This window comes from Aethalodelphis obliquidens, unplaced genomic scaffold (genome assembly GCF_003676395.1).
Source record: "Aethalodelphis obliquidens isolate GAN/ISIS:26980383/991018 unplaced genomic scaffold, ASM367639v1 scaffold3, whole genome shotgun sequence".
NCBI classification, from domain to species: Eukaryota; Metazoa; Chordata; class Mammalia; order Artiodactyla; family Delphinidae; genus Aethalodelphis; species Aethalodelphis obliquidens.
In genome coordinates, this window is record NW_020837947.1 from 26,070,833 (window position 1) to 26,092,831 (window position 21,999).

Sequence of the window (21,999 nt, forward strand, 5' to 3'; positions counted from 1 at the left end):
TTATAATGCAAAAATATGTAGGAGTATTAACCCAAAAATGGCTTTCAAAATGCTGATATCTATAAATTAATCTGTTTATTCATCGTTACTCAGAGCCAGCTAAAAGCATCTGCCTGCAGATTACAGAACCATTTATCTAAATGTTGATCAAAGATTAAGGTGGAGAGAAACCTTAAGCTGAAGCCTTATGACCCAGGGCAGTTCTAGGTATTCTCAAAGGAGGACTCCCAGTCGCTGAAAAGCAGCAAGAGGGCATTGGTGTGATGTGGGAAAGCACTTTGAGAGGAAGAAGCTCTGAAAGAGGAAGTGCGAAGCACTGGAGACAAGTTGCATGCTTCTTTACTTTGCTTCGATCCTGCTCAGCAACAGTTTATCCAGCCCTGTGTTTTGTGTGATATTGAGAAATGTTTTCTAAATGAACACGATAGCTGTCCTTTATGGAACTGACCACACATGGCTGGAAATTATGTTAGGTGGGTTCTTTTAGTTGGAAGGGACAGAGACACTCTGATTACCTTTAGTGACAGGGAATTTTGGTGCAAATGTATGGGAAAGTCAAAAGAGGAAACAATCACCATTGAAGCTGGTCCTTAGGGAGCACACTGGGGGAGCACTCTTCAGGGTACACAGCAGTGCTATGAAGCCTCTGGCTGCTGCTGCAGCTCCAAGACTTGGGCCTCTTTTTCTCCCCTCAGCAAGGGATCTTCTTTGCCTACTATTCTAGTGTTCTACGTTCTGTTCCTGAGTTTCTTGTTTCTTCTTTTTTCTTTCTTCCCTCCCCCTCCCTGCCCCCCTCAGCCAACCTTCCTTCCATTGAGGTTTACATCCCAGCTCTCTGAAAGAGAATTTGTTTAGGTTGGTCTGACATTGAGTGTGAAAAAATGTCAACTTAATTAACAGAAAACCAAACTGGCAATGGCTTGAATCAATAGGGCTTTATTTTTCCTCCTATGACAAGAGTCCAGGGGTAGGTGATTGCAGATATTGGTTCAGCTGCTCAATGCTAACTTCAGTATCTCAGGTTTTCTATTTTTCTATTCTTCCATTTTTAGCTGTTGGTTTTTCATCCTTAATCGTGTTTCCTCATGGTTGCAAGATAGCAGCTGCAGATCCAGGCATCATGTGCCTACTTTTAAGGCAGGAAGATTAGAGAAGGGTCAAAGCCAGCAAGCTCTCTTGTTGCATCTCTCTCTCTCTCTCTCTCTCTCTCTCTCACACACACACACACACACACACACACACACATGTGCTCACAGACTTCTGCTTACGCCCTGTTGACCGGAACTATGTCATATGACTATGCAGCTGCCATGAAGCTTGGGAAAGTGACTATTGAGCCTTTATAGACTCTATAGTGGGAAGGAAGCAAGGAGAAAGGTTATTAGCAGTCAGTCAATGAACAATGCCTGCCACAGTCATAATCTAGCATGTGGCATTGATCTTAGGCAGTGCTCCAAAACAAGCCATCTACTAGAAGACTCTGCAGTCTATGGATAACTGCCTTTGAGTCAGGGGTTTGATCTGATATGATCAGACGTCAGCATGAGAGCTCTCCTCAAAAGGGGGCTGTGTGCAGGGCAAGAACAGATAGTACTTGGTTTGGTACCAGTATGATATCCAAACATGGCTGATTTCTCATCAGTGATTCAATTATAGCTTGATCGACCATAAGCTTAACTCTACCTGCTACATTCCCACAAGCGTGCTTTGTTCACAAGCTTGCTTTGTCCATTCATACATTTATTCAATAAATATTAATGGAATTATAGGCACTTACCCTGGTGCAGGGGATATGGCAGTGAAGAAAATAAGGAGCTTACTTTCTAGTGGAAGAGAGAATGTATGCTCCAATAATCCTGCTCTTCTCTTTGCAATAATCACCACAATTTCAGTGCGTATGTGTTTGTGGATACATAATGGCTAAAACATAGTTAAGTAAGGGGCAGTGTGGAGGCAAGGGTAGAGTGTGAGAAGGTAGGGGAGTATCGGCTTTAATTTATAGAACAATCAGAATTCAGAACTAAATGCTTTAGCCAAGGGGCTTCCCTGGTGGAGCAGTGGTTAAGAATCCGCCTGCCAATGCAGGGGACACAGGTTCGAGCCCTGGCCCGGGAAGATCCCACATGCTGTGAAGCAACTAAGCCCATGCGCTACAACTACTGAGCCTGTGCTCTAGAGCTTGCATGCAACAACCACTGAGCCCGCGTGCCACAACTACTGAAGCCCACGTGCCTAGAGCCCGTGCTCCGCAACAAGAGAAGCCACCGCAATGAGAAGTCCACGCACCACGATGAAGAGTAGTCCCGCTCGCTGCAACTAGAGAAAGCCCGTGCACAGGAACAAAGACCCAACACAGCCAAAAATAAAAATAAAAAATAAAAAAATTTATTTTAAAAAGAAAAAATAAATGCTTTAGCCACAAACTTTTCAATCTGTTTCCTTTACAGGGAAAGCGGCAGACATTTCTGCTCTAGAGAAAAGGGGAAGGAAATGCTCGGGGCCAGGAGTCAAAGTGTGGTTTGTGCTGTACACCCAGTCTCTGTTCTTATTACAACATAGTTTTAATTTCTTAGATTATTTTATTTGGCCTTTATTTAACTTCCTCTAGGCCATGTTGAACGTGGCCTACAAAATGCAGCTTTGCTCCTGAGCAGCACTTCTCTTTACACTTGGCCCTGGATTTACCCACCCCATAGCCCACACTGGGTTTTTTTGGATTTAAAAACTCACCAGAGGATATAGTGGGGACCAACGTATACTTGGATACTCTCTGGCCATTAGGCATTAGATGTTTACCAAGGGAACTGGCACTGTTCACTCGCCTTCTGTGTGACTATATAAGATTTATTTATTGGATTTTTAAATTATTTTACTCATCTTCCTCTTACCTCTCTGTGATTCTCCCTTCCCCCAGCTTTATTCAGGCTAATCCTCTTTTATCCTTCAGGTCCTAACGTAATTGTAACCGCCTAAAGAAAGAATTGCCTTAAAACTTAGACTAAGTTCCTGTTTATGCTCCTGTAAATCCACGACTCTCCCTGATAATAGTTATAAGTTCAGTACTTATAATAGCTTGATTAACATCTGCTTAATCCCTCAGTAGACTGTAAGCTCCATTAGGGCAGGGGCCATGTCGGTCTTGCTCAGGTCTACACCTCAGTGTGGAGCAGTGTTGGATACACACAGTGGCACTCAATAATATTTAGTGAGTTAATAAATATCTTTAGTCTCCAAGCGACTGGCACAGAGCCGCCAGTGGATGCTGATTGTGAAGCTCTGCCCAGGACTAGGAGATTTAGCTCCGTCCTTGCCCTGCTGCTGGCAGTGCTACTGGCAGACACCCTAGGCTGCCAGTACTCATTGGAGAATGCCTTACTTAAAGAAACAGGCAACCCCAAATCATGTCCCCTCTCTGGGTGGTTTGTATCCAATGACTAATCAATGCTGGGAGTTGAAGGTAAAGCCACTCGTGCCAATTCAAAGATACCTCTAGAAGGCCATCCTGGCTCCAAGGGGTCAGCTGAGGCCTTTGTTAGGATAGCATTATAGATCATCTTCTGCTCAATCCTGTTCCTTCCACCTCCCTTTGACAGGAATCGATCCCAAGAGCATACAAGAGCATGTCTTGCACATCAATCTCCCCCAAGAGTCTGCTTCGTGGGTAATCCAACCTGTGATGTCTGCTACGAAGATATTTACTGAACTAAACTGAATATTATATTCAATTGATTTGAATGTTATGCTCCATAAACTCCCAAACAGCAACGATCATTTCTTACTTATCCTTGTATCCTTGCAATGATTAGAAGGTGACTTTTATATAGTGAGTGCTATGATCTGAATGTTTGTGTGCCTCCAAAATTCATATGTTGAAATTCTAACTCCCAAAGGTGATGATATTAGGTGGTGTGGCCTTTGGGAGATGCTTGAATCATGAGAGTGGAACCCTCATGAATGGGATTAGTGCTTTATAAAAGAGAGATCCTTCCTTCTTCTGTCATGCCAGGAAATAACTAGAAGCTTGCTAGCCAGAAGAGTAGCCCTCACCCGACCATGCTGGCTCTCTGTTCTCGGACTTCTAGTCTCCAGACTGTGAGAAATACAATTCCGTTGTCTATAAGCTACTGAGTTTGTGGTATTTTGTTATAGCAACCCAAACAGACTAAGAGAGCGGACGTCACAAATACATGAAATGAAATATTTCCCAAAACTTAGTCTAGTTGAGTTAAAGCCTTACTATGCAAAGCGTGGCCTTAGAGCCAGTGGCATTGGCACTCTTTGTGAATTTTGTTACAAATGCACCCTCAAGGCCCAACCTGAATCAGAACAACTAAATCCAAACTGCATTTTAACAGGAACCCAGGTGGTTCACATTGATTTTCAGAAATACTGAGCTAAGGGATTTATTCATATAAGTAAAATTAATATATATTCATACAAATAAATGAATATTTATTCATATAAATAATATAAATAAAGCCTCTAGTTTGTACAGCATCTTCATAAGGTTTTTCTCTAAAATTTTTACTTAATGCTAGTGTAATCATGCCTTCTTTCATCCAACAAATACTAAATGAGTGCCAAAGATTTCAGCCCTACAAAGCTTACATTCTAGAAGGGGGAGAAAAATAAAATCAATATGCATATCATAGAGTGTGAGGGAAGGTTAAGTGCCACGAAATAAACAGTAGGGCAGTGTAAAGAGGACGGGAAGGTGGGCTGCAATTTCAAATTTTTGCAGAAGGCCATAATAAGCAGAGACTTGAAGTAGGTTCGGTAGGTAGCCATGTGCACACCTGAGCACAAGCCTGGAGTGTTCTAGTAAGGGCAGAGGCCAATGCGCCTCGAGTAGAATAGGTGAGATGATGCAGAGTAATAGGAGATGTGGTCAGAGAGGAAAGATCTCATGATGAGAGGCTGCTTAATAAATCGCTATTTGATATTTAATTGCTGAAAAGGTAATGCAAGTTATTTTTCCTCCAAGAATAAAGTAGTTCATGGCCGAGCCAATTCTATTTGGGCTATGCAAGTTTGCACAAACCATTTCACCCGCGAAGCTTCGGGCTCCTCAGCTACAAATGCAGGGATTAGAGAAGGCATGTAAGGGCTATTTCTGCCCTAAAATCTAAGTTCCCAGACGCATTGATGCCGCATTGATGCCAAAGTCTTATATAAGATAAAGTAAGCATTGTGCTGGGTTGTGGCCTAGGGCAAAGTTCTGCAAGTCCAGAACACTGCAAAAAGAGGAAGATGCATCACGGAAGGTCATGCAAAGTTTAAAGAACATGACCTTTGGACCCAAGTTACTCACAAACCTGCGAGCCAAGGTCGCGACCACAGACTGTCGTGCCCCTAACGCCGAGCTACCACAGAGGCGGCCTTCGCGTTGTAGTCCTCCTCCCCTCCCAGGCCCCGCTTCCCCGGGCACCTCCGCCACCCCGCGCACCTCACCCACCCCGCGCGTCTTAACTACCACGCTCAGGCCTAACTCCGCACCCCGGCCCCGCCTCCGCGCCCCGGGCCCCGCCCTCGCGCCCCGGGCCCGCCTCCCCCACTCTGGCCCCGCCTCCCGTCCAGGCCGGCCTGCCAGTCCTGGTGGCGGCTTTGCTGTCCGCGCCCCACTTTCCCGTCCACGCTCCGCCTCCCGCTGGCGGGATGGTCTGCGGTGGAGGAAATGACGCCAGCCTAGGCCCGAGGGCCGCGCCGGGGGCCTCCCGCAGTTCTGGGCAGCACCGGAGTCGGTCCGGAGCAGCATGGCTCTCTTCCTTCTCCTCGTCCTTACCGTGCAGGCCGGAAGCTGGGCTGAGATGGGCGCCGCGGATCAGAAGCTGTCCTCAGGTATTGTCGCTCGCGGCAGCGCCGCGACCGGGTGGGGACGGGAGGGGAGAGAGGGAACCCCACCGGCCAGGAACCCTCCCCCGCGCTGAGGAGCCGCGTCCGCATTTGTCCTCGACTCTCGCATTTGTCCTTGATGCCCGGTGGCTTCGGGTCCTAAGGGGGCGGCCACCGGGAAGGCGACGCAGGGTTTCCGCAGTTTGCAGCCTTCCCTTCGCTTTCTCCGGCCCCTTCCGTGGTTACCGAAACAACAAAACACGTTCTCTTAATTTTTAAATAAGTGAGTTCTCTGGTCAGCAGTTGTACACTGTGGCCACAGCTCATGACTTAAATATTCGTAAGGTAGGCCCCGAATCCTTAGAAGTTCTTTCGCCAGCTGAGAATTATGAAAAGGCAGTAACCACCTCTTACGTGTAAGTCTGGAGGTGGTCCAGTGCGTGCACTCATGAGCCCATTTGTCAGACAGTAAGGTCTCTTTGCATAGACTAGTTCCTCGTTTTATCTCCGCCTGCTTTTTGATGTTTCCCAGGAAACATAAGAACATGTTTTTTCTAAAGCTAGGTATAATGATAATTAAGAGCTCCAGTGAAATCAGTAGTTTTTCTGCAAAAGGGATGCACCTAGATTTTCAGAAAACCGGACAGTCTTGAGTGTCTCCTCTGTGCAGGCAGGTAGCAGCTGCCTGGAAGGGGTCAGGGAGACCCAGCCTCCTTTACCCTTGGCAAACTCTGGGTCTGCACCTCTGTGTTATGACTTCCTCAGTGACACTTGGTAGATGTGCACCATTCATATCCAGCTCTCCTTTGGCTTGCCGTTTAGAACTCAAGCAAACAAATGTCATTCCTTGAAAAAGAAATTGTGCCAGGTGTTGGGAATACAAAAATGGGAGTTATTTAGTTTCTGCCTTCAAGGATCGTGATTTTATAGCTAACAGTTATCAGGCACTATTTTAAGTTCTTATCACACCATTTCCCACAAGTCCTATAAAGTAGGTGCTGTTGTATCTCCAAATTTGGATGAGAAACTGAGGCACAGAGAGGTCTAACCAAGTTGCTGCTATTCACTGGGGGGCTTGGCAGTTGGGTTCCAGAGTCCAAGTTCTTGACTCTGCACTCTGCCATTACCTAGGGCGTTAGTTATCCACAAGGGCAGTTGCAATCCTTTGTGATAAGATATTGAACTTACACATAGGTTACTGGAAAGCAAGATATGGGTGTCTGCCTCTGAGCAGGGGAATCAGGAAAGACTTCACAAAGAAGATGACCCCAGAGTTGGAACTGGAGGTGGAGAGAGACTTGTGTGTGCAGAGGAAGGGCTGTGAAACAGCAGGTTGAACTAGTGGAATAATTTAAGCATTTTATTGTACAGTACGTGTGTGAGGATATAAGGGGAGAAAGGATATGTGGAGAGGTAGGAACCAGTTAATGAAGTGCCTTGTCATGTGTAACAGCAAAGGACAGAAACACAGCTTTGGCTCTCACAGACAAAAAAAGGAATTTATTGGCTCAGAGAATCCAAGTGAGAGTTGAACAGAAAGGTACAGATGCCATCTGGGCCTCAGGAAGTTGAACCTGGAACTCAAAAGTGCCCAGACCCTCCATTTCTTACTGCTGACTCAGTGTTGGCAGTCTTCTCGATTTGGCAGAAATCATGGATGTTGACAACTCTTGGGTTTTGACATCTTGCAGCTTCCTCCACCATAACAAGATCCTGGAAGAAGGCTCTGATTTGCCTAGCTTGGGTCAGACGCCAGCTTGCATGGGAAGGATATTGTTACAGGTGGTGGCAGTAGGAGACTTCCCAGAAGAAGAGCAATAATGTTCCTGAAGGAAGTACAGGTGCTGAGCCAACAAAATAATAGGCTCGCTCTCCCTTGCTCAAGTCAGTGGACAGCCATGGGGTTATTTTAAGGAGATAAATGGTTTCATGCAGGATCAGATAGGCCACTTAGAAAGACCATTCATCTTACAAAATAGTTTGGCGGTAGACTCAAAGGAGGGAGGTCACTTAGGAGACTGCTGCTCAAGTCTGGGAGGAGGCAGTTTAAATGGAGAAGAAATTAGAAGACAGACTCAGCATAACTTGGTGATTCACTGGATGTGGGAAGAGAGGAAGAGGGTGACCGAAGTTCCTGGCTAGGGCAGAGCATTAAACCATGTGCACGGCCCTTCCTTCTGAGTACAGAGCCCTCCTGAGCATGGGGCCCCTCGTGACTACACAATTCGTATGTCCTTGAAGCCGGCCCTGGGAGTAGGATTGCCTGCTTTCCCCCCACAGGAAGATCTTCTGTGGCTTCTGTACTCCAGCATTTTATAAACACAGGTGTCAGCCACCTTCTTCCCGTTTGTTTTTCCACTCTGGGTATCATCTGAAGAGCATACTGGTTTAGCACAGCAGTGGGGCTCTTAACTTGCCTTCTCCACTTGCTTATCAACTCTTCATTCTCTAACTTTAGGTAATGCTCTGGGTGTGTTGAAATTTTTCATTATTTTCTTTGGAATCTGTATGTTTTTCAGAGATTCAAAATACTTAAATCTGTGCATTTCAATTATATTTATTGAAGAGGGTATTAATAATAGTTTTTTCATTTTATTCTGATTCATGGTTTGTATGGATTTTTGAAAGATCCACCTTTTGCTTCTATATAAAAGAAACCCTAAAGCATTGAAGAGAAAAATAACCCCTTTAAAGAGCTGTCTTATACAATTTGACAGTAATAGTGCAATTTTTGTATAAGCTAAATGGATAGTTTATGTTTCCATTTTAATTGGACAAAGAATCAGAATGAAAGACGTACCAGAATTAAGAGAGTTCCTGACAAGAAGGAATGAGTTTACTTGTAATTTTCTTATTAAGGGAGTGTATTTTAGATTATCCCAATACTATTCAATAGATATCCATTTCAATCATGTCCATTCTAAATAAATAATTTAATTTAATACATTGTTCAGATTTTGCAGTGCCGTCATGTGATGTGATGGTATGATAAATCAGGCAAAATTACTTGAAGCAAATGCTTGTGATGTCATCAGGAAACAGTTATCTCCAGTTCCTATTTATATATGGAGATTATTTTCCCCATCTTTTATTAAACTATCATAGAAATGATGCTTAAGCAGCTTTTGTTAATTAAAAACAACAAAACTTTACACACTGTCAAGTCTTTAAGTAGCTTCTCTAAGCCTTTTTTCTCTTTTTGATAAATATTACCTCCCTCCTAGGATGGTTTTGGTGCTTAACTGAGATAATGCGTAACAAAGTTGAGCTCGTAGCTTGTCATGTAGTAAATGTTTAATATATGTTGGTGACTGTCGTTCAATTATGTGCATCATTATTTTCACAAATATATTTTTAAATATTAAATTGATTTAGTTATGAATGAGAAATTGTGTCAGCTTTTAAAAAAACTCATCCAGGGCTTCCCTGGTGGCGCAGTGGTTGAGAGTCCGCCTGCCGATGCAGGGGACACGGGTTCGTGCCCCAGTCTGGGAAGATCCCACGGCCCGTGAGCCATGGCTGCTGAGCCTGCGCGTCCGGAGCCTGTGCTCCACAACGGGAGAGGCCACAACAGTGAGAGGCCCGCATACCGCAAAAAAAAAAAAAACTCATCCAGATCAATATGAAAAATTTAAAGTAAGCTCAGCAGCTGACTCCTTCCACCTATTTCCTGTTCTTCATAGACTGAAAAGGCCTCTTTAGTTTTTTCAGTTCCTAAACTATTTCTCAACTTAGAATGAATTAGTCCAAAAGGGAATTAGTCTTGAGAAATGACTTCTCTCAGGGACTGGGTGGATCTGGTTCAATTAGAATTTATTGGTATGCCAAGCAACCCAACTAGATGAAATTGAATAAACAGGAACAATAATAGAACCCTGCATTTCAGATCAGGAAAGTGGCTGGGGAGAAGTTTTTTGGATAAACCCTAACTTGGTGATTTGAGTGAAAGATCTGGGGGGATTTTAGTTAATTACGGGTTCAGCGTAAGCCACTCTTTGATATGCCCATCTCTTCAAAAAAAAAAAGGAGGAAAAGTATTTCATTCACATCAGGTGCATTACTTCTGGGCCCACATTTAAGAAAGAGAGAGTGAATGGTAAAACGTGAAGACAGACAGGAGGAAGAGAAGACTGCAGGGATACTAGGGGTCTTGACCCGGCTAAGGAGCTATCATATGGAAGGTGAAATGGTCCTGAAATATTTTAGATGTCCTCACATGAACCCTTAGTTCTGGTACTCTTTTTCTGAAAGTACAAGGAAATAACAGAAGGAAGTAGAAAAAGGACTGTTTTTCCATTAGTTTCACAAAGTGATGGATATGATTCATTTCAAAGCCCCCAAATATTGATATGTTTCAGTTTTAAAACTTCTATGAATGCTTGAAACACCATGTGCAAGAATTCTTAAATGTCTTTATTCATCTTAAATCTAGAGGACGCTGCTACTTGCTAAGAGAAAAAGTTGGAAAGCATTAAGAAAAAGTTATTTTATCAGCACTATAAAACCATTCAGTAGATAGATCATAATCATAAATATATCTGAAAAAGATGCCAAAGTCCGGATTTGATGTTTTTCACTTTTTCTGCCTGGATTTCTCATGCCATTTCTCATTTTGCAGTATAAGAAGAGACCTTTGTGAAAACGTCCATGGCCCCTCATCTTTAACACGAGGAAGTTGTTAGCTCTTTTCTCTGAGAGTTGCTCATTCAGTAAAGGGTCTGGGTGCTTTAATTTAGAGTGTTTGTTTTTGAGTTGTAGTGTCAGATGACCTAGAATCCTCCAAAACGATTTAATTACTGGCCCGTGTATCCTTACTTCTTCATGCTTCTCAGTTTGTCCTTCCCATAGAGAGGTTGGTGAGCACATAGTCACATGGCGTCTACAGAGTACAGAGCTCTGTTTGGCCTTAGATGCATGCATCTTTTATTTAGTCTTCGAATGCTATTATGTAAAAATCGGTGAACTACTGAGGCTGTGCCTCTTGCAGTAGAGGCACAGACACTTTTGGTGGTTATGGGATGGAGCACAGGAGGCAGCCCATGCTTCTGTCACCGTCCATGCAGAGGAAACCTGGAGACGTCTGTAGCTGTTTGCTTCCCCTTCTGCTGCCTTCCCCAGTAATTACTACAGAGCTGTTCTGGCTGCTGGTTCGGGGGCTTCCGTGACATCTCCACTGCCGCATCTAGCGGCACTGCTTCACCACTTGCTGATCTTCATATGTCTTTTCTGTTCTCTGCCTTGGTTTTTTTTCATATTTATCACCAGGAAACAGTTAGTTGTAACCAGAACTCTCCTTTTTGTCTGCATTGTACTTAGAATGTTGTGAAAAGTGATTCTTCTCTCCTTTGTTTGGTTTTGTTTAATCCTCAGCTGCTAGTTCCTAGAGGAGTTCTGGGAAGCAGATCTTAAAAGAGCTAAAGTTCACTCTGGATAGGATGCAGATACAATGCTCCAAATAACTCTGAACCCATTTCCAAAAACAACATGTGTTACAGAAAACTGTCGGCATTTTAAGAGCTAGGGAAATCTGCAAGATTATTCTACTTCATGAAATCCTCTAGTAGAATCTTTCCTTTAACCCCACACTCTATTTCTACATATATTTTTATTGACATAGGGTAAATTTTTTATGAATAGAAGTTTGCTGTAAGCCTCAATTATTTATCTGAATATGAAGCCATGTAAACTTTAGGTTATAAAATTCTGAAACTTAAGAAAACGAGTTACTCATGTCAATTTATCATGAGATTTTAGCAAAGATGACAAAGGCAGATGTCTAATAACCGCATGGTTTCTCTTCTGGTAGCGTTAAAACCACAGGTTACATCCTTTGGTGTCAATATTCAAAAGTTTCTCCTATAATCTAGTAGTAATTTCTGTTTGCTAGTTCCGTTGAAACCTCTTCTCCTACCACCTGTCTTGATTGCTTTGGAAGCTATGGTTTAAGTCCTTATCCTAGTCTAACCATGCCAAGCTTTTACTTAAATTATGGGAAATATCACCTGACTCACACGAAAAACTAATCTAATGTAGCACAAGTCTATTGCTGTTTGTATTTTATAATGTATGATTCAGTAACCTCTTAAATTTAAATGCACTTTATTTGATATTCTAGAATACAGATTGATTTCTATATGCCTTTTCCTCAAATGCAGAAATTAATCTCAGATTGAGTACATACAGTTAAAATGTCATTCCTATTGGGAATAATTTTTTTAAAGGGGGCTTAAAAGGAAGTGAAGAACTTCACTGGAAATGAGAAAGAGGATCCTTGTTACACAGTGGCAGGAAGCTTAGCAACACCATCACCTTCAGTAGCAGGGAAAGTAGGAAATGTACCTGGTGAGCCCAGTGGCCTAGTGAAGGAGGTTTCCAAGCAGATTGCAGGTGCCACGTGGTTTCTTCTTGTTTCTTGTAAAATATAAGATTAGAGAGAGTAATCGAGGGAAGGACTGTTAAACAAAAAGAAACCAGGACCTGATGGTTTGTAAATTCTCAGCCATGAGAGAAGCAAAAGATGCTAAAATTAAGAAATGGCTTCTGAGGGAAGTTCTGATTCATTATGAGTTTGCTTAACATCAGGTACCTCTCTTTCTTATCTAGTTGCAAAATTATATTTGTATGTGTGATTATTATTTGATATCAATGTTGAATTGAACCTGGAGAGGGGTGCCTTAATTTCCTCCTCAACCATAGAATGTAAGCTGTTTGAGATGGTTGTTCTGAAGTTGAGGTGTGAACACACCATGGAAAAAGGAACCCTGTTAAGGAGACCTTAGTCTACCCTGCTGTGTGTGGCCATGGGAACTCCACCAAAACCAGGGCTAAATCTGGCAAGAGCAGTGCTTCCCGACTCACCTGCAAGGAAATTGCTTAGAGAACCAAAGATGATAAGTACCAGCAGCCATCAACAGTATTCCAGAAAGAAAGAGTAAGTAGGAAAATGGTAGATATCTGATCACTGGCTGCAGATCAAAGGGCATGTTGTGCTTACTGAGTACTTGAATCTGAGACATCCTTCCAACTTCATAATCTCAACCTTTAGGCAAAAATTGTTTTGCTGCTTTGGTGAGTCATACGGAAGTTAGACATTTCAACAGTAACCAAAGCTATTCGCTGAGCGGGAAACATAAAATGTACTGGTTTATCAAAAAAATTCTGTTTTATTTATCTATTTATTTATTTATTTTATTGGAGTATAATTTACAATATATTAGCGTCAAGTGTATAACATAGTGATTCAGTATTTTTATAGATTATACTCCATTTAAAGTTATTATAGAATATTGGCTATCTTCCTTGTGTTGTACAGTATATTCTTGTAGCTTACTTATTTTAGACATAGTTTATGCCTCTTAATCCCCTACTCCTATCTTGCCCCTCACCCCGCCCCCGCTGGTAATCACTGGTTTGTTCTCTGTATCTACGAGCCTGTTTCTGTTTTGTTATAGTCTGCCATTTGTTTTTAGGTTGCACATATAAGTGATAACATACAGTATTTGTCTTTCTCTGACTCATTTCACTAAGTATAATACCGTCTAGGTCCATCCATGTTGTTGCAAATGGCAAGATTTCATTCGTTCTTTTTATGACTGAGTAGTATTCCATTGTGTATATATACACCATATCTTCTTTATCCATTTATCCACTGATGGGCACATGAGTTACTTCCATATCTTGGCTATTGTAAATAATGATGCTATGAACATTGGGGTGCATGTATCTTTTCAAGTTAGTGTTTTCATTTTCTTCAGATATATACCAAGGAGTGGAATTGTTGGATCATATGGTAGCTCTGTTTTTAGTTTTTTGAGGAATCTTCTTACTGTCCTCCACAGTGGCTGCACCCATTTACATTTCCACCAACAGTGCAAGAAGCTTCCCCTTTCTCCACACCCTCTCCAGCATTTATTGTTTGTAGATTTTTTGGTGATGGCCATTCTGACTGGTGTGAGATGATTTCTTATTGCATTCTGTTTTTAAATTAGTTTTTCCTCCTAAATAAAAAAGATTCCTAAAATTATAATAAAGCAGCGTTTCTCAGTGTTTGGCACTCGTGGCATTTTGGACTGCCAGAATGTGGAAAGCTATCCTGTGCATTATCGGATATCAGCAGGATCCCTAGTCTCTATCCTTTAGGTGCCAGTAGCACCCCACCACTAACACCCAGTTAGGAGAACCAGAAATGTCTCCAACAGTGCCAGATGTCCATGGGGGACAAAATCACCCCTTGTGGAGAACCACTGATAGAAAGGAAAAAATAATCAGAAAAAAGGAAAAAAATGGTAGTAGAATCTAATTGTCCTTTAGTCCATATAACTCTTGATCCATGTTCTGCTTTGAAACGATAATACAGGTGCTAAATAGTTGTAAATTAAGACAATGTACCAGTTCGGGTTCAAATATTGGAATTTTTACTTTGGGAAAAACATAGTAGGTGTTTTCTTCAACAGTAGGCAAATAGCCTATGTGTGTGAAATTAACACCTCACGTGACAGGTGAGGAATTCTGAAGTAACTCTTTAGTAGTATAGCAAGGAAAGAACCCAGATTTCTTAATAGCCAACCCAGGGAATATTTTTCTTATTAGAGCAGTCTACTAAGTATAAACATAAGTGATCATCATTATCATCTGGGATACTTTAAAAAAGTATAAACTTTTGGCTCTCTTTGAATTTTTTAGGATGATAAGTTATGTTTGGAAGCCACTGTACCTGACCACATTGCTATTCATTTATTTATTTTATTTGTATAAGCACATCATGTTTAGTGGCGTTTTCCAGATAGATCGGATTGAATAAGCTTAAATTCCAGGTCATATTGCGAACTCTGTCTATACCTTCATGTTCATTCGTGAAGAAGGGAAGGAAAGGAGGGAAAGAAAGAGGGAGAGAGAGAGGAAGGGAGGAGATGTGTGTGTGTTCAATTTTTTAAGGGGTGCTGGACAATAACCTTTTACACTGAGCAGGGGAAAAAATAGCTGCTTTTAGTAACTAGATTATGGTCATGGTAGTGTTTGATTATAAGATGGTAAAATGACTTCTGCCTGTTCTCTTGTGTGACACTTTCATGTCTTCTCAACAAACGTTTTCTTAATTGGTTTAGAAGAGCAAAAGCAGGAAGAAATATAGGGTATGTTTTGAAAAAAGCCATGCACACCTCAGAGAGCAAAATGTTGATGAAACTGGAATGCTTGATGGCTCCGTCAGGCAATCGTTAGGCATCTATTCCTGTGCTAGAGAAAAGGTAGTAAAAGTGTGTAATAGTCCTGGGTGGAGGGTTGAGAGCCCAGGTAGTATTTTAGAGTGAAATTGACCATCCCTCTTGTAGCCAGTTCTTCTCTAGACATTGAATACAGTCTGTGGTATCAAATATAGAAAATTCTAGTGATTAAATGAGTTGAGGATTATTATTGCAACAGGCAGTGCAGTTATTTATAAAAACTCCTCAAACATTCTAGGAATTTATTGCTCATACTATATTTGTGTTCCCCTTGCATTACAATGTTGTTTCAGTAATTTAAAATGAATTCAAACACTTCTATACATTTTTTAATAAAATTAATTTTTAGAAATACCTTAATTTAAATACATTTATTATCTGTTCCGGTGAATTCTTTTCTTCAAGTACATATTTGGCTAATTTGGCTTCTTATATTGAGGTTCTCTAATGTTAATGTTAGTTTCTGACATCCATCCATCTTACAGTGCCAACACCAACCAATCTTACAATTGAGGCCTATAACTTGAATACTGTTCTGTTTTGGGATTACCCAGTTATGCCACGGAGCCCTGTGTTTACCGTACAGGTGATGACCTATAGGTGAGTGTCACTCTTTTATCTTTTTCATTCTGTTTTTGCCTAGGTCCTTGCACGTTTCATGACTGTTTCCTTCCATCATTGTTCCTTCCCATGTGGCACAACTTCCTGAACGGCTTATAGACTTCCAGAAGTAATGCAAATTAAGGATGCAAATTAGTTCTTTTCAGAATACTTCCTGCCATTTAGTTCTTCTTCCTGTCAGAATTGAAGTAGAGGAGTATCCCTAACTTCTGACATTTTATGGCATGACAAATAAAGGTGACAGCTCTGTATTAAAAACAGTGAAGTCCTCTTACTTCCTATAGTGTATGTACTGTTGAATAGAAAGAAAAATTTAAAAAATTTTTTTGACAAGTGTTAGGAATGATTGTAATATGTTGGATTCTGTAATTAAGTAATGACTCAATGAAATCGATTTGTTTAAAGAACAGATTTTTAAAAATTACATGTGGAATGTGGTTTGTACAGGTCTTATTTTGAATTGAGCCTCTTTATTGTAAATGAATTTACTATAGACCTTCTAACCAAAGAGTAAAGGTTTCCTACTTTGTCTAGCTTCTCCACCCTATTCTTACTCAACTCTTTCTACCAGCTCCATGCTATGAATGGAAAGCAAAGCACAGACAGAGATGGTTCAAGTTTATGTATTAACAATAAAAATTACCTTTGTGTTTCTTTTTCTTCATTTTAGGGACGGGCAATGGATTGATGCCTGCAATACCTCCCATCATTCTTGTAATATCTTTTCCATAATTGATGACCCATCAAGTCCTCTCTGGGCTAGAGTTAAAGCCAGGCTTGGACAAGAGGAATCAGTCTATGCACAGTCAAGAGAATTTATTTTATGCAAAGAAGGTGAGTGGAATGTATACATGTCTAAATTTCAATCTTATGCATGTCTTCTGTATATATTTGCTTTTATAAGCAGTTGCTAAAAATTATCAGAATGCCCCAGAAACATTTGGAGGAATTTAGGGAGTTCCTGTCTTCTCTTCTCCCAAGCCCCACAAAATAGGGTTAAGAGGCTCCCCTCACTTTGCCCCTTCTAAGCCGTGACACTTCCATCCCATGCAAGTGTGGGTCTGGACTCTGCACCCCTTCCTCTCTCTGTCCTCTGTCACTCCTCCCTTAGTCGCGTTCACTAGGACTGTGAGAGCTGCTCTCTGTCTTCCCCTCTACCTTAACTCCTCAAGGCCTTTGGGAATTTTAATACCAATTTAATACATTAAAAATTTTAGAGTTCCATAATCGCCTTCATCCTAGTTCAGCTTCAGCCCCCACCTTGGTTCTGCTCCTTCTTTTTTGGATCATGCCTACTTTTTTCTCTTCTACAGGCCCCTCCTCTACTTGCCCTTGAAGTAGTTTTATTCCCCAGAGTCCATGTTTTTGTCACCTGACAATTATAACATCTGTATGTCAGACTTTTCCCACACAGATTTTTCAAGGGCATACTATGTGCCAGAAAGTATGCTAGTTCCTGAGGATACATTGGTGAGTAAAGACAGACCTGCCTGGCGCACAGTAGGTGTGCAATAAATACATGAAGAATAGGTAAATGGTTCACCTACAAGGTTCCAGACGTCAAAGACATATAGTAAATATTTGTGGAATCAGTGAATATCTAGTTCTGATTTTCATAATAAAAATTGAATGTATTTAGCAAACTTTTATAGAGCCTCATTCCAGGTATCCATAGGCATTGGAAATACAAAGAGTTTCAGTGAGGATTCAAAGATAACTAAAACGCCTTTTCTGAAACGATTTTTAGAGAACATTTTCTGTTTTCTGTTTAATGTTTTTTAATCTACAGAAGCAAAGATAAAGGAAAACTAACTTCATAGAGCTTCTACTATGTCAAGGCTTTTTACCAAGATTCACTAAGGACAGTTAAAATATCTTCTAGGTATCTGTGGAATGATTTAAATGTGGTGCTGCTTTAGAACAACAAGAACAAAAAGAGTAGGTTGATTGAGTTTTGGTAGTGACATGTAATACACTGTGAAGTTCCAAGGCTGGTACAAATTCTACTTCTTTTTTGTCCCCTCAGGGAAAATTGGACCACCTAAACTGGTTATCACAAAGAAGGAAGACCAAATCATTGTTGATATATTTCACCCTCTAATTACTGTAAATGAAAACGAACCCGAAGCCATATACGATGATGAAAATACTTGTTATACATTCACGTACAATGTGTTTGTGAGAATAAATGGAAGTGAGGTATGTTTCTATTTCATCTTTTTCGAAATGGAAATTTTTCTGTTGCTGGCATAAGTTGTTTCCATATGTGGTGTAATGAAAGTGGAATGTTCATGAATATTCAGGCAAGACTCATGGATCGTAAGTTTTACTAAGAAAAAAGAAATATATGAATGCTGCTGCAGGGAATCAGTACTGGCATTGATCTTTAACACTGGCCATGTGAAAACATTTTAAGTTTTTCTTTGCCTCTTTTAATAACATGGTCCTAATCTAGGATATTAACCTGTGTTTTTCCATTTCTCCACTGGTAAGATGAGGATAATTTTAATCTTTTCCTCCTCATTGGTAGTTTTGTAGTGATATGAAATAATATGAAGCTCTAATTGGAATCTTTGTTTTTGAAAGAAAACACCAACAGTACTACTGTGTGACATGATTACATTCTAGCACTGGTGTGCAGACCACACTTTGACTAGACTTCTTCTGTTCCATCCATTCTCCACAGCACTGCCATTCCTTTATTTAACAATATTTGTTAAGCACACGCCTGGTGCCTTCTAGGCACCAGGAGATAGCCGTGAACAGTACAGACAAAAGAACTCCAGTGATAAGTACTGTGGAGAACAACACAGCAGAGAAGAGCGCTGGGCAGTAGTGGTTTTCAGCAGGCCGGCCAGGCCTCACTGGGAAGTGTTAACTGGAGCCAGGGCTGGAGGAGGTTAGGAGGTGAACTCTGTGGATGTATGTGGGAAGAGTGTGTCAGGCAGAGCCTGGCAATAGCACCAGGCATGTGAAGGGAGCAGCAAGGCTGGCTAGAGCGTGGGGGCAGATGAGGTCAGAGAGTTCACTGGGGGCCACTTCTCTAAGGGCTTTGGAGGGATTGGACTCTTATTCTCAGTGAGACATTGTGCCTCTGGAAAGATTTAAGCAGAAAAATGACATCTGATTTAGGTTTTAAAACATCACTTTGGTTGCTAGCTGAGTTGTCTTTCTAAAGTGCAGATCTGACCATATTACTTCACTGCTTAAAACTCTTTAACAAATCCCCATCGGCTACAAAATAATATCTAGATCCTCTTCCATGGCACGGCCTGCAAGGCCTTCATGATTTGGCCTCTTGCATCATTTCCAGCTACCTGTCTCCCGTTCCTTCCAATTCATTTTCGTTTGTGCTTTGGTGAACTGCTTCCTGTTCTTAGTTGCCTGAAGGTACACTGCTCTTTCACAGAATGCCCTTCTCCACCTTTTCTACTTTGGAAAATTTCTGCCCGTTCTTCAGTATTCAGCTGGCATATCATCTCTCCTTCGAAATCTTTTCTGACAAGGTGGACTGTTTCCTCTTCTGTGGTCTGGTTGTTCCTTGTTCCATAGAGTGGTCCCCTAGGAGTACTTGTGACTCTCTTACATTTCTTTCTTATCTCTCTTCCACACTCTATCATAAGTTATTTGAGGTCAGACACCACTGCCCTACCTTTGTGTTCTCAGGCCCTAGCACAGTGATCCATGCAGTGTGGCTGGTTGAATGAATGATCAACTCCCAGAGATTGCTTCAATCCCTTCTGTGTCACTGCCAAGAGATCCTACAGCCTTTGTATAATACCTGTGTTATTCTTACCATGAGATAGATGCTTTTCTCTCTCACCAGCTAAGTTTCTAGCACTAGAGGAATAGGACTAATGAACATTTGTTGGTTTGACAACTAAGAGTGAACGTTACTGCTATTTGAGTTTTAAATTCATAATCTCTATTTTAATTTTTAAATTTATTATCTCTATAAAGAACATTTTAATGGATATATAGCACCATGCCATGTTGAAGTAACAAATTGACTTATTGTTTGATATCAACACTATTTTCAGACATGTTCCCAACATTCATCATATTGAATGATATTTTCTTTTCAAATTAAAAGGAGTCATGCATTTTCATTGTTTTTTTTCCTCTTTCCAGACCACAAATAAAATGTACATAAAGAAGGAAGATGATTGTAATGAGACTCAGTGCTTCTTAAGTATTCCTGTGTCCTCGCTGAATTCTGAGTATTGCGTTTCAGCAGCAGGAGTCTCAGAAACATGGGCTGTTACAACTGAGAAGTCGGAAGAACTTTGTATTACCGTTTCTGATAATAACAGCACAGAAGGTAAGTTCTTGCCATTTTTTCCTAAATGTAGTGAGTGATCACTAAAATAGGGTAATGTAAAAAGAGGCAATTTGTAATTTCAATAAACCTCTGCTCTTTTAAAAAATACTCAGTAGTTCCGTTCTTCAGAGAAGTTCTAAATTAAAAATAAGGCCATTTTTCAGGCATTAAGAGATACAAAGCAACCAATTTAGAAAGCCATGTGATGACCTTTTGACCCAGGAAAGAAAAAATATAACAAAAACATAAAGCCATGTGCATAAATGTCTGCATTTCAGGATCATGCATAATAATATAAGTTAGTTTATTACTCCAATATAACAAGATGTTATATATCCATTAAAATGTTCTTTATGGGGACAGTAAGTTTAAAAACTAAAAGCCGCAATGTTCATTGACTAAAATTGTGTGATATGTGAACTGGACAAGCATTGGAAATGAACATCCAAAAATAAATATAGATTGGTTTAAATGATGGATTGTACATCAATTTTATAACACATTTTAAAATCATTATTTTTATTTTATTATTTCCTGTGTGTGTGTGAGGGGGATACATATGATAGAACTTCAGAACTGGCATTCTTATTTGGCAGGTACCTAACAAAAATTTAGACTTTTTTTTCATGGTAAAAAATTTAAATGTTCATTATAGATAATTTATAAGGAAACAAAATTATCTGTAGTTCTAAGTTACAAACACTCAGTTACTCACAGTTTGGTGGTTTTTTTCCATCCTGTTTTTTCTTTTGCTATGTAGCCTTGATCATATTATGTAGTATATGTAACTTTGTATACTGCCCTAAGCATATGCTATAAATATTTTTCCATGTTATTTTACATACTTTATTAATATTATTTTTAATATCTCTAGAACATTTTATTATGAAGATCATATTTATTTAATGTTCCTCAATTTTTGGACTTTTGATTACTTGTAGATTTTTCGCTGATAAATCATGCTTTGGTGATTGTCTTTGGGTGTATATATAATTGTTTTGATTGTTCAGATGTTTTTAGAACATATCTTCTAGGTTAAAAAAGTGTACAAAAAATAACACAGTACAAATTTCTTTTTGAAGAATGGAAATCTAGGCTGAAGAATCAGACCAAACACCTAAAATTAATACTAAAAACTTTTAGGCCATTATATGAGGGTTTCAAATAGGTGACTTAAAATAATGCAGTGCATTTAATACCAGTTTGTGTTATACTATTTGGAGGAAGAAAATCCTCATCAATGCATAAAATTTGAAATAATATAAATGCCCTAGATTTATTTTAAAAAAAAAATCCTGAGTTACAAACTGGGCTGATACTGTGTCCACACAATGGCACCATCGTGGCTCATAAGCAGCATCCCCTACCTGCCTGCTCAGTGCTTCTAAGCAACGTGCCAGTGTTTCTTATGGAGTTATTTTATCTTTTCCTATTGTAATAATTTTTTTCACCTCCTGTAACAGGTGTGATTGATAGAGGCATTTATTTGAGTAACTTCCAGAGTCATTATTAGAATAGAAATTAAAGGTAATAAAATGCTATGAAGGAGGGCAAACACCACCACAATATGTAGAGTACTGTTAATTTGTTTGTTTGGTTTGTTTGTTTGGTTTTGGATTTGTTTGTTTGTTGTTTGTTTTTTTTTTGGCTGTACCACACGGCATATGGGATCTTAGTTCCCCGACCAGGGATCGAACCCATGCCTCACGCCTCTGCAGTGGAAGTGCGGAGTCTTAACCACTGGACCGCCAGGGAAGTCCCAAGTACTGTTAATTTGGAAGAGAAGACTATGGAAAAAAAAATCTTGAAGATTGTGCTGTGAAAATAAAAAGCAGCATTAGAGAAAAATATACAACCGTGATTATAGATGTTTGTGCTCTGAAACAGATCTTCCCAATTTTATATTATTCGTTGTATCTGGTTTTCATTCGGGGGACTTTATTCCTGTTCAACTTTCGTGTGTGTGTGTGTGTGTGTGTGTGTGTGTGTGTGTGTGTGTGTGTG

General features: G+C 40.3%; 1 protein-coding gene and 1 long non-coding RNA gene across 2 annotated transcripts in view; one reads left to right on the plus strand and one right to left on the minus strand.

The window, feature by feature from the left end:
• Positions 1-920: 920 nt before the first annotated feature.
• On the minus strand, positions 921-6,304 carry LOC113608691 (uncharacterized). The gene is made up of 2 exons (XR_003428396.1): positions 5,783-6,304; positions 921-1,129 (listed from the first exon to the last, which is right to left on the minus strand). It is a non-coding gene; the product is annotated as an uncharacterized LOC113608691 (long non-coding RNA).
• Positions 5,671-21,999, plus strand: part of IFNGR1 (interferon gamma receptor 1) — a 20,221-nt gene continuing 3,892 nt past the window's right edge. The window contains exons 1-5 of the mRNA XM_027085390.1: positions 5,671-5,838; positions 15,539-15,653; positions 16,345-16,508; positions 17,701-17,873; positions 19,806-19,995. Coding sequence (XP_026941191.1) covers positions 5,754-5,838; positions 15,539-15,653; positions 16,345-16,508; positions 17,701-17,873; positions 19,806-19,995 — 727 coding nt within the window. The 5' untranslated portion in view covers positions 5,671-5,753. The remainder of the gene's footprint in view (positions 5,839-15,538; positions 15,654-16,344; positions 16,509-17,700; positions 17,874-19,805; positions 19,996-21,999) is intronic.